Source organism: Marmota flaviventris, chromosome 8 (assembly GCF_047511675.1).
Source record: "Marmota flaviventris isolate mMarFla1 chromosome 8, mMarFla1.hap1, whole genome shotgun sequence".
In the NCBI taxonomy this organism is placed as follows: Eukaryota; Metazoa; Chordata; class Mammalia; order Rodentia; family Sciuridae; genus Marmota; species Marmota flaviventris.
This window is the reverse complement of record NC_092505.1, coordinates 37,486,229-37,506,054: the sequence shown is the minus strand read 5'-3', so window position 1 is coordinate 37,506,054 and position 19,826 is coordinate 37,486,229. Positions and strand designations below refer to the sequence as shown.

Sequence of the window (19,826 nt, the reverse complement as noted above, 5' to 3'; positions counted from 1 at the left end):
TTTTTTAATACATAGTAAGATTTTGTTGTCATCTTTATATTGCAAAACAATTTCAGTTCTTTTGATGTCAGTTATAAAATGAATTTCAGACATTTAAAAAAATAAAGATTGTTCTGTATTTAGACAAAATATATTTTTCTTTATGAATAGTCCTCAAGTCTTTAATCACTAGATCATATCTTAATATTTATTTTTTTCCTTTTTGGTACCAGGGATTGAACCCCAGGGTGCTTAACCACTGAGCCAAAGCCCAAGATATTTTTAAATTTTATTTTTTAGACAGGGTATCGCTAAGCCCTTAAGACCTCTTTAAGTTGCTAAGGTTGGCTATCCTTGTGCCTCAGCCTCTCAAGTTTCTGGGATTTACAGGTGTGTGCCACCATGCTCACAGTCAAGGGAAAGAGTATGGGCCTTTTGTTTTCAAAGGATCCTAGTCCTATACTATATGATATCTCGTTTATTCATAAGATTGGTTTATGTTATGATTATGAAAATCTACCACCTTATCCAGAACATGAGGGAAAAGTGAGAAAATGTATAAAGAAACATTGAGAGTTTAATATTTGATACTCCTTGCTCTTCGTCAACTTGATTTATATTTAAAACTTGATAAAATTTCAGTAATTCAAATTTCTGTTAAAATACACATTGGTTCCATGAAGCATATATATAAATAAGATTATGTTTACACAGAGCTTTATGTATATCTTCAATTGACAATGAACTTATTTTCCAATTGAATTTATCATAAAAATGGTTGAATAAATGTGTGCATAGAAAACCTGCATAAATATATCAAATCCATCATACCATTTCACAGGTTTTGCTGAACACCCTGAAAGCAGGGATATTGTTACAATCGTATGCACTGGCAGGATACTGTCATTTCCTCTTCTGTGAAAGGAAGTTGTTAGGAAAATAAGCAAACCTACAGACTTCTATTCAAGAGTCAATTTCAGTATTTATTCTTCCAGAGAAAAATTTCTAGCATAACAATGTTAAGAGGCTATTCTTGGTTGTTGTAATGTCTGTATTGGATGGAAACTCCCCAAAAAGCCAGGATCTACACTGACCCGTCACCCCTTTGTGGGGTACTTGTAGCTATAGCACAAATCACAGGATAATTAATGGAAGTTATAGTTCACTCCAATAACTTAAGATCTCATTACTAGAAGTGAAGTTTGATCCCTAATTTTGCCTACTCACTAAAAACTTCTCCCCAATGAAAAGAAATTATTGGCATATAGCTTTAAGAATCACATAAATGTGTATCTTTGAAATGAACTGAATGTGTCTTGAATCCTCATACATTTTCTTACCAGTCCCGTCTATTTTGTCTTTGATCCAAACTCCTAAATGTTCGTGCACATATTTCTCTGTGACAACGTTGGGAAATACAGCAACAGGACTTCATTATTCTGTTCCTTCCTGTCATTATGGAAACCAGCCATCAACCTATGGAGTGATGGCAGGTAAGAAAAATTATCTTTGTATATGATATTGAATTGAGGGAAACCAATGAATTCTCTGGTCTTTTGGGAATGGTGACCAGTACATAACATAAAATTCTTCTGATATCTTAACCTTGAAATTTACTGGTAAAATCACCACTTATTGAGATGTTCCCTGATCTTTGATGTCCTCAGAGATCATAGAGGTCATATCTGATTGCTCTATTCTATATATACTCATAAACTGTTGTCCTTCTAAACTCTTATGTTTGCCTTGCATTTTTTAATTTGAAAATTAAAAAATCAAACTGCCATTTGACACCTGAGGCTATTGCGGGCTTGCCTTCAATATTTATACAGTAGCATTTAAATTTAAATGCAAATTAATTGAAATAAAATAAAATTTAAAATCCAGTTCCCTCAGGTACCCTAGCTACATTTTGGGTGCTCAATTACCTCATGTGGCTATGACTGCCATATCAGACATAAGAGATTTGTTGAACATCTCCCTCACCACAGTATTTCTTTTGAACTATTTGATCCATAAAGATTAATAAGATACTGTCTGAAAGCTGACAGTAATCTTCGAGGACTTTCCTGATAGCTATTTGGGGCTTTGGCCACCCTTTCTGAGATGCTTGAGAGTCTTAACTGAGAATGAAATTAATTAAGTTACATACTTATCTCTTCTGGATAAGTAAAGTATCACCATTTCAAGCATAATTGCTGATTTACTTATGCTCATAGGAGCACATAGCATTTTTAAAATTTAAGTATTATTCATAGTATTTGGATTCACTTTGGCAAAATAATATGTGCAAGCAATTTGACTTCAATCTTCATTCCATGCCCATTGCCTGCCCTCCTCCTTCCCCCATTCTGTCTACTTTCCTCTATCGATCTTCCTCTCACTCCTTTATTTATTTATTTTTGATTGGAATTTTCTACAAATATGTACAGGTGAAATTATTCTTGATACATTTATATTTGTATGTAACACATTATTGTTAAATTCATTCTATATTTTTACCCTTTTCCCTTCTTTCCTCCCTCTCTCCCTCTGGTTCTTCTTCTACTCCACTGATTTACCTTATATCTTCATAATATCTGATCCCTTCCCTCACCACTTTCCTTCCCTTATTTTGCTAGCTTCCTAATATGAGAGAAAACATTTGACTCTTGATTATTGAATCTGGCTTATTTCACTTAGCATGATTTTTTTTCCCCATTTCCATCCATTTACCAACAACTGTCATTATTTTATTCTTCTATATGGTTAAGTAGAACTCCATTGTGTGTATACCATAATTTCTTGATCCATTCATCTGTTGATGGGCATCTGGGTTTATTTAATAATTTTTCTATTATGAGTTGTGCTGCTATAAATACTAAAGTGTCTGCATCACTGTAGTATGCCAATTTTAGATCTTTTAGATAAATACTGAGGAATGGGATAGGTGGTTCAAATGGTGGTTCCATTCCTCGGTTTTGAAGAGTCTTCACACTACTTTCCATAGTGGTTGTACTAATTTGCAATCCCACCAGCAATGTATGAGTGTACTTTACAACCCACATCCTCATCAGAATTTATTATTGTTCCTTTTAAACTTGACAATCCTAATTCTGACTGAGAAGAAATCTTAGTGTAGTTTTGACTTGCATTTTCCTGATCCATAGTATAGTTTTTAAGGAAGATAAAAAATCTGGATAAGAGATCTCCTCATGAAAAAACTCATTACTCATTTTAGGGCATGAGCAGATAAAAAATTTTAATTGATTAATACAGGGCACAATTTGTTGTGCACAAATTTTTATTTGTTGTTTATTTTATAAACAAATTGGTTAATCTTCCATGTTTATTTCTATAGCATGAAAAGAACTCTCATCAGTTATATTAAACAGAGACTCGTGTGTGTGTGTGTGTGTGTGTGTGTGTGTGTGTGTGTGTGAGAGAGAGAGAGAGAGAGAGAGAGAGAGAGAGAGAGAGATGATACTGAGAAATTTTGGATGAAGGAATCATATATTTAACTTTTAAATATCTTTTAACTTATGTTTCATTATAATCTAGATAAAATTTGAAATGAAGAAACATCAATTTATGCCTATAATTTTGAAATAAAAAGAAATAATTTAATCCTCTATTCTTGAATTTCTTGAAACATCTCAGTTTAAGACTCAAAAACAGTTAAAACTTTAAAGTATTTCAGAAAAAGATTAGTTTTTTTTTACATTCTGTCATATAACATTTCAAATAAACTAGCATCCTCACTTTTATGGTAAAATGAAGCCTGATGTGATTTCTAATAATTCAGAAATAGGGAAAGCCAAAGATACTCTTTGCCTTTAAGAACTGACCACTTATGACCCATGTCCTAAGTTAATCAGTGTTCATAGGTGATAAGAACAACCCTCCTCAGGGATGAACTACTTCCCATTATAAAATGGTCAAATCTGTGCATTGAGCTACTGCAGTTGCAGGTGGACCGCTTTCTTTTGTCTGTTGATTATGTAGATATTTTGATTATGTAGATAGGAAATGACAAGCACATAGTTAGATGCTGCTGTCTCTTGGAGGAAAGTTCATTGACGGTGATTTCTAGGAACCACGGGTTTACCTTTTGTTTCTCTCTTATTCCAGCACAGAAGCAATCCCTGCCCCTTGTTAGAAGACAGCACAAATGAAAAATCGGCCACAGACCAGTAGCCAATAGTTTCTTGCCATAATACCTTCAGCTCCTTAATGATAACTCTTCCCTTCCACCACATCAAAGAGGGCCACTGCTGGCCCAATGGGTTTGCAGCTGGCCTCAGAATCCTAACATCCATACTGTTCCTGGGACTGGAGCCAACAGATTGGGTTCACAATAAAATTCCACAGGCAGTTCAGGTTTTGTGGGTACAAGTTCACTCAAGCAGACAGTTAACAAACTCTCTTTCACTAATCCCTTCTTCATCACAATTAAAAAGGAAAAGTCCCTTGAGAAAACCTTTTAACCAGATTCAAAACCTGGCTTAGGGGCAACAAGAGCAAAATTGTTAATTTGCAGGTATAATTGCGGCCTTAAAATTATTTTTTTCACTGAATGAAAAGCTCACTATGGCAAGCATACAGTTGTATTTGAATATTTCTGAGAGAGATATCATTAAAATGTGATATGCTTTATAATTTGTCAGAAAGTCTGTATTTTGACATTATACCCACCATTAGCATTTTCTTCATGGCAGATTAAACCTTAAAGAATCTATATTTTCATGCCTTCATTCTCAGAGAAGCAGCACAAATTGAGTCATAAAATACAGGAATTCATAAATAAGAAAAAAATATATAAAATACATAATAGAAATCTGGTTGTTATTTGAATTTTCTGAAGCATTAGAAGGTGTGAATCAGCTACTTTCTCCCAGTCCACAGACGCATCTTATCAACAACAAAGACAGATTGTGTCACATGCTCTGCATGAAAATGAAGCTCCAGAAAGAATTATATTTCAAAGGATGTGAAATTACTATTTTAATTTATTTATTTTATTACCTATACTCTGATGCTTTCATTTGAGCATTTTATTAAATTAGCTCACAGGAAGGGAAGAGCTACAGCTAATACTTTGTTAGTTTAGTATGGGGGATTTTAATCATCAGATGAATCCATTGTACCTCCTCATTCAGGCACAGGCATAAACAGAATGACTAATTGGGAGCAAAAGCCACACCATTAACTAATTACTAACCTTGTTCAAGTCACATAGCACCTCTGAGCTTCAATCTTTCCATATCTATAAATCTAGCAGCAAAATTTGTACCCGACTCAACCTGCTTTCTGTTTTGATCTCTTCATATATTCTTGTTGCTAAAATTCCTTCTTCTGTTCCTTCACTTCTAACAATTTAGACGATTCAACAATCTACAGTGCAAATAACAGGAAACAGAGAAATATAAATGCTACTCCAATCTTTTCTAGATTAGCACAGAACGAAATATTAACAAAAATCTTTAACACTGATTCTTGGGTATCTGAGATTGTTTGTGTTCTCCAGCTTCTAAAGCAGAGTTTTGAAATTTAGCTCATTGGGACGTCACTCCTTCCTAGGAATTGAAGCAAATCAGCCTCCTGGCACTGAATATTAACTCTAGCTTGGATATAAGATGCAATGGAGAACCAAGAACTGGCATGATAGTTCTTGTTTTATTTTTTTTTTTAATATTTATTTTTCAGTTTTCGGTGGACACAACATCTTTATTTTATTTTTATGTGGTGCTGAGGATCGAACCCAGGGCCCCGTGCATGCCAGGCGAGCGCGTTACCGCTTGAGCCACCTCCCCAGCCCCATGATAGTTCTTGTTTTAAAGTTTAATTTTAAGAAGGAAGAAAGAAATATGTTAGGGAATTAACCAAAAGGATGAATATCCGTCCTCTTTTGATGAGAAGTGGATAATAAGGGAAAGGATAATTATGAATGAAAATGTCCTCCTCCTGACCTGAATTAATACAAGGGGCACCCAAAATTACTTCAACCAATGAGATGGGGAAAAACGTCTACTTTCAAGTCCATCTCTTCATTAACAAAAAAAAAAAAAAAAATGCTTTTTAAATTTCTTTTGTCCAGTCTGTTCTTTCCTCTCTCCCTCTCACCTCCTTCCATCTCTCCGCTCCTCTTTCATTTTGTTTTACCCTAAAGTGTTCCTATGGTTGTTCAGAATTATCCACTGTGAGGGAAGGAATAGTTCCAACGTCTTTTGCCTCTCAACCAATCACAAAAAGGTCTTTCAGTAGCAGTAACGTGAAGTATTTTCCCTTTTAGACTACAAATTGGTGACCTTTTCCTGTCAGGAGCCAGACAGTAAATATCTTATGCTCTCTAGACTCTTGTTGCAAGTGCTTGATTTTTTCATTGTAGCAGGTCAGTCCCAAGCTACATGGGCATGGCTATGTTTCAATTAAACTTAATTTACAAAAACTGGCAGTGGACCCTGTTGCAAATAGTTGCATTCACCAGTGCAATAAAGGTGAAAAGATCAGAATTGGGATTTATGATTTGCTTTCAATTTTTATGCATGGGGAAAAAGATGGAATAAATAGAAATATTCAAATACATGTTTTCATGCATTTCTATGGCTAAGTAGTTGCTTCCCTCTCCACCCCCACCAAGCCCATAACCTGAGAAGTTGTCAGCTAGTCACATGTTGCAGAAGAACAATTTGCCCCATGCCATGGTACAGAATCAGTACCTTGCAAGGCAAGCCCTACCTCTGTCCTCCACTGCCTGCTTTAAAAGAGTTACCTCTATCCTTCACCTCTGCCATACAAAATTACATACAGAACAATTCAGAAGGGCTGTGGTGGCTTAATCTGCAATGTGAAGACATATTTAGGCTGTGGAGAGGATGAGAATGAGTCCGAGCTATATTAAATATGTGCTTGTCTAGTGCACACTCTCTTTAGATCCTTTATCTAAAGACACAATATTGCTTTATCAATGTTTCCAAAAATGTGAGAGATTTGCTGTGTAAGAATAGCACATCTTTTACTTTCTTTCTGCTTTTCTTCCTCAGTAATCCAGACTCAAAAAAGATTTGAAAAATTTCTTGCCACATATACCATACCAATTACTCCCCACTTCCCTTAACTAGAGAAACACATGCTATAAATGTCATTTTGGTTGTACTTGCAACTACTATGCTGAATTGTGTAAGGTTAGTTCTAAGAAAACTGTTAGACTGATAATAATTGTGGAAACTTTTATATAACATAGAATAAAAATGTATTGCACATCATGTCTTTATTCTTACTTTGGATGCCAAACTGAAGCATAGTGTTTCTTATACACATTTCATGGACTTTGTTAAAATTTATTTTCTAAGTGTCCACTTCTTTGCAGTATTTATAATGTATAAACTACTTTTGAATATTCCTGGAAATAGGGATAATACACTTTTTTAATTAATATTTTTGTCAGAAAGCTTTTGCTTAATGTAGCCAAATGTGTTTAAATGCAGGAAAAACCTTTAAAGGAAAGTCATTTAACTTACCTGAGTGCATACAGTTTGGAAAATAAACTAGGTAATTGTCTTGATGTAGTTTATTTGAGTGCTTAGTGGAATTCTGTTCTATTTACTATTGAATAGTTCATTGTGGCACTCGAAGAAAATTATTTAATTTCTTCTTAAATTTCCTAGATTTTAAATTTTGGGGGAAAATACATATTCTAACTCATTGGTTTGTGTAAGAATGAGGACCATTACCATGAGAAATAAGCCCAAAGTGTTGCATAGAAGATTTGCAGTAGTAAATGATTCTGATCTGAAAGACAAATTGAAAATAGTAATCAAAATTGCTAACAGATTCAGACCTTATGGTAGAAGGCTTAGGTAGAAGATACACAACAATTTAACTGGATAATTTTGGTTTGTAAATGCACACATTTTTAAAGACAAAACTAGTGTCTTCCAAATATTTTTCATACATATGAAGCAACCAAATTTATTTAATATCATTTTATTTAATCTCTCATTTGTATCTTTAATTTTCATTAGGAAATGATATATTCTACTGGATAAGGGTGCACTTTATAATTACATGTTCTCATATAAATAAGTCAACACTTTGCTTAGTGATAACTTTATTAATTACATACTGATATATTAATCAAAGATTTATTTTTTACATTATTACTCATGTCTGATTTGTGAATATGTTTATGGGTTTATGGATTTTGTAAGGAGCATGAAGCCTTGATATATATTTCCACTGTTTTCAAGAACAATTATTGCACATATTTTATAATAATTTGTTTTTAAGTATTTGTACTCACAAGTTACTCGATATTTCTGTACCAAAATGTCTTGGTTATACATGTCATTTAAAATAAACAGAAATGAAATCTTTATAAAATAGTAATGTACCAATGAAGAAAGATTTTAAAAAGTATGTTGGAACTCATCTTATATGCCATACTGTCACCTATGCTCCTATATGGAGATAGATTCCTTTTTTCCTAATGAGGAATGGAGTTGGACAGCATTTTCTAAAATATCAGAACAGTGTATCATTTTTGTTATCATTTAACAAACTAATCAATAATTCATCATTTATGAGTGATTACCTTTAATATCTAGAATTGTATCTCCCTTGCCATTTGTTTTTGATTTTCCTTAAATAATCACCAAGAAGTTATTCCATTCTATTACATATTTTCCAAAAAGTTTGTTGACAACTTTTTAATAGAACTTGTAAAATCACCCTTTGTTGGACTGTTCATTCCTAAAATCTACTTAAACATATTAATGTATTTTAAGTTCTCATAATTTCTTTTACCTGTTTTTGTTTTTTTAAAATATGATTATTTCCCAATTGAAATTAAACATTTACTAATTCTTTAAAAAGTGCAACTTATTAATATTGTAAAATCAATTTCCCAGTCACAAGAAAACTTGTGGCACAGCAGCTAGTTCAAAATGATTGGTGCCTCAATTTTACCCAGCACTAAAGATTATTTGTCTAATTAATTAAGAGAACAGAGATACAAACTCAGATTCTCAGGAATAGGTAAGAGAGAGAAGGGCAAAAAATATTGACAATCTTAAACTTCTGAGAGAATTGTAAAATATTTCTATTTTAATTATTTGCAGTCTCTTGCTACTTGCCTTTGACATTATTTCTGTTTTTGCTGCTCTGGAGAAGGTGAAGATAAAAAATTCCATTTCTACTGAGTTACTGTGACTCCTACTTTGGGAGGCTGGATGTAAGGTAACCTTGAGGAATTGAGACTGGCCAGGGAAGAATAAGGGGTTCTAACAGGCAAGACCCTGGCTTGTGTAAAAACAAGGGGTAATAACCAATGGCCTGTGCTTTCCTCTGTTTGCTCACAGGTAGTTTAACTCCTTGCCTTTACAAATTTCCTGATCACACCCTGGGTCATGGGTTTCCTGCCCTCCACCAGCCTCTCTTGGCAGAGGACACCACAGTCTCTGAATTCAAGCAAGAACTCAGGCGGAAGAGCAAACTGGTTGAAGAACCAATAGACATGGATTCTCCAGAAATTCGAGAGCTTGAAAAGTTTGCCAATGAATTTAAAGTGAGGAGAATTAAGTTAGGTATGTGTTAAGAGCAAGGATTGTTAATATGACAATCCTACTCTGTCACTGTGAAATTTCTTATGCTCTGTTCAAAAGTCTAAGACAGTTCTCATTGTACATCTCTACTGCAGATTTCAGTTAGTCAAACTATGAAAATCCACAAAAAACATTATTTCCATGTAAATCCTTAATAGCCAAAAAACGTGTTTTTCTTTAATTTGTTTGTTTGGATTTTGTTGTTGTTGTTGTTTGTTTTTTAAGTAAAGGTACTGTTTTAAAACTTATCTACCTCAAGATTAGTTTGGGAGTGCCCTTTTAATCTATATTTTATGTGAACTTTTAAATAGACCATATATTCACATGATTAAAAATTTCTGCTTACCAATGTTGATAGTTTCTCCTGTATTTTCCAGATATCTTGTGCATATATAAATTAGCACATATTCTTTGATGCAGTTTTATTTGGAAGAGTTTTGAGTTTTTTAGAGCTTTTTTCCTTGTATGGATCTGTTGACTTCCATTTTATAAAATATACTACAATGTATTCTACAAATCCTCTTCTGGTATAATTTAGGTTTCTTATCATCTGCTGTCAAAAACAATGCCTAACTTTAACAATGCCCACAGTTCTAACTTTAAATATGCATTTTATACCTATATAAATATATACATAAGAAAAATGTACAAAGGGACTTTCTGATTAAAAATTTTACTTGTAACAGATCTTTGTTGAACTAGTCTCCACAGAAATTGTACCAAATTTTACTACCACCAATAATAGTCTGTTTTGCCACTCTCACAATATAAGAAAATAGGTGTTAGGTGTTTTGTTTTGTTTTTTTCTTATTTCTTTTTGTTTTCTCTTTAATGGTATATCCTCAGCATCTAGAACAGTGACAAGAATATAAAGTCAATAATGGTTGAAAAATATTTTATTAATCTTTTATATCTTTCAAAACAAATAAGTAAAAATGACATCTCACGGTATTTCCCCCCACCCTTCTGTTTTTACAATGCTGGTGGTGGGGTGGGGGTGGGGGAGGAGTTGTACATGCTAGGCAAGCTCTCTACCACTGAGCTACATCCCCAATCCCTCTCATTTTAGTTTCATTTCAAATTTCTCCTTTGAGTGAGGCGTATTCTTTTACATATTTAATGCTCATTTGTATTTTGTTTTCTGGTGACAGTCTATTCAGAGCTATTGTTCATTTTCTATTGAAAAGTGTTTTTAACATAACAGCTATAACAATTAATTGTCATTAAAATTCATGAAGTAGTTTATTTTAAAAAGTAGAATGAAATGACAGTTTGAACCGCTGAACTTGTGAAATGAATCAGAGAATTTTATAATGATACTTATTGATGGCATCATATGTAGTCACTTTATAGGTATAGGTATATAGCTTTAGGCCCTGAAAATAATATGTAGTTACTAATGTAATAAACACAACAGTAGAAATCTTTATGACATTCATTTTCAGTCTTCTGTTTGTATTGCTGTGAATGTTTCAAATTACATGTTGATGGTTTATTTTAGCTTGTATTCCAGAAATGTTTGGGACAGTCAATAAGGATCTTTTGCTTGGAGACAGAAGCATTACCAAACAATATAATAAATGTGCTTGGATGTATGCATACAATGTATGATCATAACCTCATTATAGACATATTTTTAGGGAAAGTATACATATTTCTTAGTTTTATTTGGTACTTTTCAACAATATAGTTTAATATTTCACTCATGTTTGGAGTTAAAATATCTATAACATATTTTATGCATTATACTTGATATATTAATGTTTTTTATCATATATCATCAGATATTTAATAATCATGATAAAAGATAAGAATATTTTTCTTATAATTATTTAATTATTTTTAAAAAGTAATAGTTGGCAAAGAAAGATGCACAAATATTTGTGATAATGAACCAAAACTGATGCTTTTTAAAAAGCTGAAGCTAATGATCTTTATTGCCCTTTCACAGGATACACCCAAACAAACGTTGGGGAAGCCCTGGCAGCTGTGCATGGCTCTGAATTCAGTCAGACAACCATCTGCAGATTTGAAAACCTACAACTCAGTTTTAAAAATGCATGCAAACTAAAAGCAATATTATCAAAATGGCTGGAGGAAGCTGAGCAAGTAGGAGGTACTAAAGCTAAATCCCTGAAGACTGTGCTGAGTTTTAATCTAAAGTATTTACTGCAAGTGGGAGGATTAATGCTAAAGCAAGAGGCTTGAGGTTTTTCTCCCCTTTTCTCTTTGAGATGAAAAGTAAACATCTTGTTACATCACAAAAAGAGACAGGAAGGAAGGGAGGAGTAAAGGAAGGAAGGAGGGAAAGAAGGAAAGAAGAGGGGGAAGAACAGTGCAAAGAAAGTATAGAAGTCAATTTATTGAAGACAGAATAAGCTATATAAGGAAAACTTTTAGATAATGTGACATCAGAACGAAGTGGTAAAATATCTGAACACACCCAGATGTTTTACCTCTGTGCTCCACTGACTTAACAGTACATGAATACCTTTACAACCTAAAATTGGTATATGCAGAGCATTTGTACACACCAGTCTTCCAAATAAATAACATAAGGAATTTCTCAATGAGTAATTTAACATTTTTTACACGTACTAATGTCAATGCTGGATATAGAGCAAGGTTTGAATATACTTATAGTAATGTTTGAACAAAAGTAAGGTGGGGATATGATTTGCAAAAAAATTATATTTGCAAAGTTACTATTTGTTTCAACTTTTTAAAAAAAAATGGAATGTAAAATAAAATGGCAAAGACTGCAAAAATTGAAGACAAAAATGAAAAGTAATTTTATTTTTCATTGCTTCATGAAGAAAATAAGAAATCCAAATATGATAGTTATTTTCTTTTAAATTGACTTTTTGTAATTATCTCTCTTTTCCACATTATAGCTTTGTACAATGAAAAAGTGGGAGCAAATGAAAGGAAAAGGAAACGGAGAACAACTATAAGGTATTCCTTTGCAATATTATTATAGGGAAAAAAAGATATTTTACAAATGGAATCATCATTTTAATATAATGTAGGCACAACATAACATACATATAAAATAAATAAAATTGAAGAAAAAAAGATTATAAAACAATTTAAAAACTTAATAGTGAGCGATAGAGAGCTGGTAATTTTTAACAGTTCATGAAAAATATATATTGTTTGATTAAAAAACATTTTAGTTTCAGAAATTTTGGATAAAAACAAAAACCAAATAGTCACTTCTAAGAAAGTTCTAAGAGAACTTTTGTAGAAAATGTACTTGCTCTGATAGGACAGTTTCTATCTGACTAAAAATAACAAAACTAGCCATTTCAGTGTATTTCAGTCTAGTATTTCGGTCTTTAACATTGAATATGACATCTTGCATTTCAACCCCAAAAGATTTTTTTGTTTTTTGTAATTTATGTGGGGCATACATATAGAAAATGATAGAAGGCAGGTTTTGCTTCCATTGGTTAGTTGTTCGCAAGATATTTTGTTTATTAAAAATAACCCAAACAATTTGGAGAAGGAGGGGGATATTTACAAATGCCTATTGTTCATTTCCTTTTTCAAGATTTTGGTGCCCTCCTGTGGCAATAAATGGAACAAACATAGAAAAGCTGGGACCCTCATTTTTTTCCTGAGGCATCAGTAATGCTCTCTGGAATACAATAAACAACTAAATGTTAACAAAATGTATTTTGTATTTACAAGTGTTTAACCTTAGAGTTCTTTTTTCATATCAATATGTAAGCAATTCAACTTGATTTTGTTCTTCCAAAAAATTCACTAAAATCAACATAATCTCACTCTCATCCCTACTGCTCCGTCCCAGTATTGCTGCTAAAGATGCTCTGGAGAGACACTTTGGAGAACAGAATAAGCCTTCCTCTCAGGAGATCATGCGGATGGCTGAAGAACTGAATCTTGAGAAAGAAGTAGTAAGAGTTTGGTTTTGCAACCGAAGGCAGAGAGAAAAGAGAGTAAAGACAAGTCTGAATCAAAGTCTATTTTCTGTTTCTAAGGAGCATCTTGAGTGCAGATAAGAGTTCCTATTGTGTGACAGCCATATTTTCCTTACTGTTTTTCATTTTGTTCTCTTTCCCAACAAAAATAGAAATTAGGTACGTGGTTGACTTCAAATTTATTTTATATCAATAACTTATGCAGTTCTGTTTTTTTAAATGAATTCAACAATTTAAATTATATTATTTTCTTTAAAATAATTATTCTCAGAAGCTACAATGTACATTGTAAACAAAAGTTACTAATAGAAAAAAATAAGACTGCACACACACATAGACATCAGTTTGTATGTTTTTTTGTTTGTTTTAGTTTGAAACTTTTATTAAGCCAGGTTATTAGCTTTGTAATTTTTAATTGGTAATATATGTAAGGAATATGATCAGGGAAGAGCCATTTAGAAGATTCATTAACATTGATTAATGAATTGGTTCTGCTGATCAGCAGAGATGTCTTAGAATTTTATTACTCCATGTAGGAATAAATTCAATCAGAACTGATGCCTTTGAATCTAATATTTATGGCATAGAACCCACATAAATCCTTCAAAAGAGATGTATAGAAACACTATGTAAAACCTTTTGATTTTCCCCAAACATTGGCTTTTTGATGTTCAGCTACAGAAAATACATGGGCTAGGAGTGTTGCTCAGTGGTAGAACACTTGCCTAGCATAACAGGTTCTGGGTTTGATCCCCAGCACTGCCAATTTTTTTTTTCTGTGTGTGTGTGTGTACATTTTTAAGCTATATATAATTGAGCCCCAAACCATTAGTCTGTAAGCTGCAACAGGGCAGTGAAGGTATCTGGCTTGTTTGCTGTTATTTCTCCAGTGCTTGGAAGGTGTTTGCTCATAATAGCATGTAATTTTTGTTAATAAAGGGATGTACTGTTAACAATGGCTACAAACATGAAGGGTGCTGTCTAATTTAAAAACTAAATCTATTTTTGAGATCTCACAATCCTGAACATTATCAGGGTTCCTATAAAAAAGACAGTCAATTGGTTAGAATCTGATTTATTATTAATAACAAAGTTTGATATTTGGCTTTTCAATTTCAGTAATTGTATCTCAAAGAAGACATTTATTTAACTTTTAAAAATTAACTTATTTGAACTTGCAAGTAGAAGCAAACTGTAATATAATATAAATCTAGAATAGTCCATTTTTGGGGCATTTTGAATGTCTGCTGGCAATGTTACCTAACTTATTTTATATAACAATCTGGAAATTGTTGACATAGAATGCTTACTTAATAAATTATTCTGTACAGCCTCCCCTCCTATTTTTATATTATTAATCACTTAGAATAAGATCCTTTTATAGCTCATATATGTATATGCACAAATAATCCACAACCTTAATCTTACTAATAAACATAGATATGTTACCAAGAAGTTTTTGCATTTTAATTATACATCTGCTGGTAACTTATGATCCAACCAAGCTGAAACACACATTTAGCACCTAATAAGTGTTAGATTTTATGCTTTTATTCAAGAGTAAATTCCAAATTATTCAGCCCTAAAGGTATTTTCTTTGTAGGTAACTCAGTATTTGTCACCTATGTAAAAACCACATAGAGGAAGAGATTTTATAGTTTTCAAAAGAATCATCATATGTATATATGAACACATATTATGCAAAATTACATATATGTATTTTGAAAACTTAAAATAGAAACATAATGCAATATGAAATTAGATCAATGTTTTTGCATTTTAATTATAGATCTGCTGGTAATATTTAACATGACTTACTTTATATAATATAAACAAGATTTTATACACATCCACCCACACCCACTTTCTAATCATAAATTCATCCATAAGATCAGACTTTTCAAATTAAGGTAAAACCAGCACTGTGAACTAATTTTTACCACTCCCCCGCAAAAAAAAAAAAAAAAAAAAAAGCAATTATCTTGAAGGAATACTTGGTATGTCTTTAGGAATTCAGTGCATTCATCCATTAAACTAGAAAGGTCTGTTAATTACGCTGATACATTAAGCTTTACTTAGAGATTGTTGACAAACTGATTCATGTAACTTTCCATTTTTTGGAAAGGATTTATCAAAGAAATGTTTTTAGCATTGGGGGATGGGAAGGTGTGTGCATTTCAAGTTCTTGAGAGACCGTGGAAGGTATTTTGGGGTGTCTGAAATCAGATTTCACAATACTTAGGTTTGCTTTTTTAAAAAAATTTTATTTGTTGTTTTTAGTTATACATGACAGGAACTCAATTCAATTGACTCAAGGAACTAGGGTTAGAAGAATGGCTGATAGAGAAGATATAAGAAGGCTGATCTTTTTCTGCAGCTGAGAAACTTTTTTGTGCAGAGTAGCGGCATCAAAGAAGAAAGTCACTCCTTTTCATACTGGGACAAATCTTGTTTTGACATAGAAGTATCTAAAATAGTGGAATATATTTAAATTAGGTCCACAAGCATCAGGCTAGAAGTGGGGCAAGTGGATGTAGGGAATGTACTTTTGGCCAAAGGGGGAGTACAGGCTCCTATTGGCATTCAAATGGGAGTAACAAAATATAAAATCACAGTGTGGGTCAAATAACACAAAGCTGGCTTCCTACTCCCGTTCTATAGTGTCAAAATCCTGAGGCCCTTTCCACTAGCTCCTGCCATAACCAGGCACTCATCTTAAGAGTATAAAGTACAGTCTGTGTAACACAATCATCCTGACAGATGGTCATTTTGTTTCCTAATACCAGGTGTTATCATCACGTGTACTGACATTTTCATACCCCCACATTCCAGTTCTCTGGTACTCTCAAATCTCCTCCATCCATGACATTTACATCTGGTAACAAAATGTGACATTGCACTGCTTCCCATTTGGTACCAGAGATTTTGCTGTTATTATTCTGCCCTCTCTATTGGCAACCCCTTGCAGCTTGAATATAAATGTTTAAAAAAAAAAAAAAAAATCCTATTACCAAGTTACAGAGAACAGGGTTTAAAAAATAAATAAATAATCAACATTCATTAAGCTCAATCTATAAAATATCTTGCTCCTCAAAGGTCCAAAAGGAACTTTCAATATTTCGTAAAAGATAGAGTAACATTACAAATTTATTGTGATCATAAATATGCCACCCAAAGCATTTTATATATGTAGCCAAGTCAGAATGGAGTATACTCTGTTTTGAGTCCAAAATTCTGTGGTATCCACATTTAACAGAAATGAAAGCAATCGCAAGAATTATGAGCTTAAATATAAAACTTAAAATTTAGTCCTTGGAAACTCCAGTAAGAGATTATCAGAATAATTTAACATGAAACCACCACTTCTTAGGCTTACTCCATTCACAAACATCAATCCTGTACCAAATGCTAATTCTTAAAAAGACAATTTGTTTTGTTGTGAAAATGTTATGTAGCAGAGTTTTCCACTTTCCTTCCAAGAAAATAATAAAAAGCACTCTTTTGAAAATTACCAAACATCATAAGAATTCTAATTTTAGCAGAAGCCAAAAACAGAGTAAAAGAGAGTTTTTTTTTTTAAAAAGGATAACAGTAATAAATCTTTATTCAGTTTTTTTTAACAAAATAGTTTAAAAAAACCAAAAGCCCCCACATGTAAACAAGAAATTAAAGTTAAATGGCATTATTATGTATATTCAAGAACCAAAACATGTTCTGGGTCAACATTCCATAATCCAGTAAATTGTTTTGACTCATCTCTCTTCAGGGAAATTGTGAATATGTTCTTAGTAAACACAGTATAATTGATGGATTCTAAACTTAGATGGCTTAGTTTTCTGTTCCTTCCACAATCCACACAGTACATGTATACTAGTCCTAAAATGTGACTTTGCCAACATCAGGCCAAATGTCCACCACCCCAAATCCACCAAGTTATACATAAACAACTCCAGAGTTTTTGTGGTTGGATGTGTCAGAATCCATATATTGTAACATTATTTTCAAAACTAACCAAATTAAAAATTCTAACTATTGTTCTCTTATTCTCTGTATACATAAAATACCATAGCAATTACACCTCAGAGAATGCTAACATAGTAATACACATATAGGCAATCATTTCTGACAAAGTTGTTTATTTACCACCAACCCACCCAAAAAAAGTTAAGATTTTATTTTAAAAGTTTAGGTCAAGTATTGTCATAGTAGTTGTATAGTTGTACTTCATTAAGAATAATGCCTTCAATTTAGAGTATACATTAGAATATACATTAATTCAATTTAAATTAAACAGAAATTAAGTTACATGGAGAAAATCTCAGTTCTTGGAAGAAAGACAAAAATATACTATGGATTACTATGAAGCATTATGAATTCAGTGTCTTTGTTTCTATTATATTTAGTTCACTTTCATAAGGTTTAGAAGAGAGCCTGCAAAACTGTTACAAGAGGCCTCAATTTTTAGTTTAAAATGAAATTCTTTTCTGCCAGGTAAAATAATTTAAAGATGAGCACAATATGTTTGTGCTGTTTAAGGCAGGTCCCAAGCACATTTTGAAAGGTAATAAACTTACCAACTAGAATGTTCTCCCAAAGGAAAAAAAAAAAAAAAGGAAAGAAAACCTCATGGCAGTTTTAAGACAGATGTTGAAACAGCACTGTTCTTTTTGATCATTTAAAAATAATTTGGCAGATGAACTGCCTATGGTCATAACACATAATCATTTACAAAGGACAAGCAACAGATACAGAATTAACGACATACTTTTAATATTTTTACAAGTCTCTTTCCATAAGTTGGTGCCTAGTGGCATTTAACAAGAATTTTGTATTCAGTGTAAAAAGATTTAGAACATAAACAGACACTAAGTAATAGTTATAATTTCTCTATGCCATGCAGAAAAGAAATCCAGTTTTACACATCATCACTCCTAAATAGTTCTAATTAAAATTCAAACTGTTTCCATTTTTGCATCATTGTTATTCTTTGGCAAGACTCAAAATGGCCATGGGTTAGGAAACAACTGTTCACTCATGGTTTTCATTTTTGCAAAATAAATGTGTTTTTGTAAAAGGAATCTGCACTGTGCTTGCTTTATACTAAATCAGTACACAAAAATATCATGACTTTTTGATTAATCTACTCCTAAGGCTTTGAGTTGCCGTTCAATCTCTTCATCGGAGATTGTAGCCTTTGAAGTAGAGGCAGATGGTAAACTTCGGGCAGCTGACGGAGCTTTGGCCATCTATAATAAAGAAACAAAAAGAGAAAAAAAAATGTTCATTTGCAAACTCTTGGGTAAGAACAGAAGGATAAGCTGCAAAGTAATTTACTTTTGAAGCAAATATAAAAACATGTTAACACTAATGGACAACCTAAAACAATGAATAAAAGTGGCCAAAACTATTTTCATCTAAGAAAAGAAGATGTTCATACCTTTCCAGAGATTTCAATTCCAATTTCATCAAGAACTTGATTCACAATATCCTGGCTTTCTTCTTCATCATCAGAGCCATCAAAGATGTCATCAAGTGTGTCGTTGACTTGGTGGAGGGAGGGGGAATAAAACAAAGCTGTTACTTTCAAACAGATTTCAGATCAGTTTCACATTTTTAGAAGATAGTCCAACTATGTGTACATATTTTTTACATTACAGAAGGCAAATTTAGGTCAACCAATGAAAGACAAAAGTCATTTTGAAATGTCAGTGAAGTATACTGATTAACACATTTCTAAACCACTAAATTTAGAATAATGTTCATATCTAGAAAAATTATCCTATAATGAAATAGTTCTACTCTGATTTTCTAAAAAATCATATCTTTAGGGCTGGTGACATATCATAGTGGTAGATTGCTTGCCTAATACATGAAGGCCCTAGCATGGAAAAAAAGAAAAAAAAATTAATAAAAACAATTATATCTTTAAACAAAACCCAGTGATATTCACAAGGCTTCAGGTCTTTAAATATGATCCACAAATTGTGAGCTGCTAGCTGTTAAACCTAACCAGGAAAAAATATACAAGAATCAAATAACCTGTTAGTATGTGGGTGACAATTTACTCTTTTTATACCTATATCATATTTTTCTATTTTTAAGTATACTCTCAATACATAGGCAGAATATTCTAATAGGGTCAAAGGTTCAATAGTTTACTGAATTTGTCCAAAGAATAATGTCCAATTTAACATTTCAAAATTATTACTGCTGTAATCCTTGATTTTTTTTCCCTTCCCTGCCTAAAATATTTATCAAAAGCCTTCTACATAGAGGGCAGCATGCTGAGGTGAGGGGAAGGAATGTTTAAAGTCCTGGGATT

At 32.5% G+C, this 19,826-nt stretch overlaps 2 protein-coding genes across 2 annotated transcripts in view; one reads left to right on the top strand and one right to left on the bottom strand.

The window, feature by feature from the left end:
* Window positions 1-1,279: 1,279 nt before the first annotated feature.
* Window positions 1,280-13,693, top strand: Pou1f1 (POU class 1 homeobox 1). The gene is given in 5 exon segments (XM_027929204.2): window positions 1,280-1,472; window positions 9,318-9,542; window positions 11,512-11,676; window positions 12,455-12,515; window positions 13,375-13,693. Coding segments are annotated over 5 exon segments (855 nt in total). The 3' UTR covers window positions 13,586-13,693.
* Window positions 13,694-15,747: 2,054 nt separating this feature from the next.
* The window catches only part of Chmp2b (charged multivesicular body protein 2B), a 35,149-nt gene continuing 31,070 nt past the window's right edge, over window positions 15,748-19,826 (bottom strand). The window contains exons 5-6 of the mRNA XM_027929265.2: window positions 18,942-19,048; window positions 15,748-18,750 (exon numbers count right to left, since the gene is read on the bottom strand). Of these exons, the coding sequence (XP_027785066.1) occupies window positions 18,640-18,750; window positions 18,942-19,048 (218 nt within the window). The 3' untranslated portion in view covers window positions 15,748-18,639. The remainder of the gene's footprint in view (window positions 18,751-18,941; window positions 19,049-19,826) is intronic.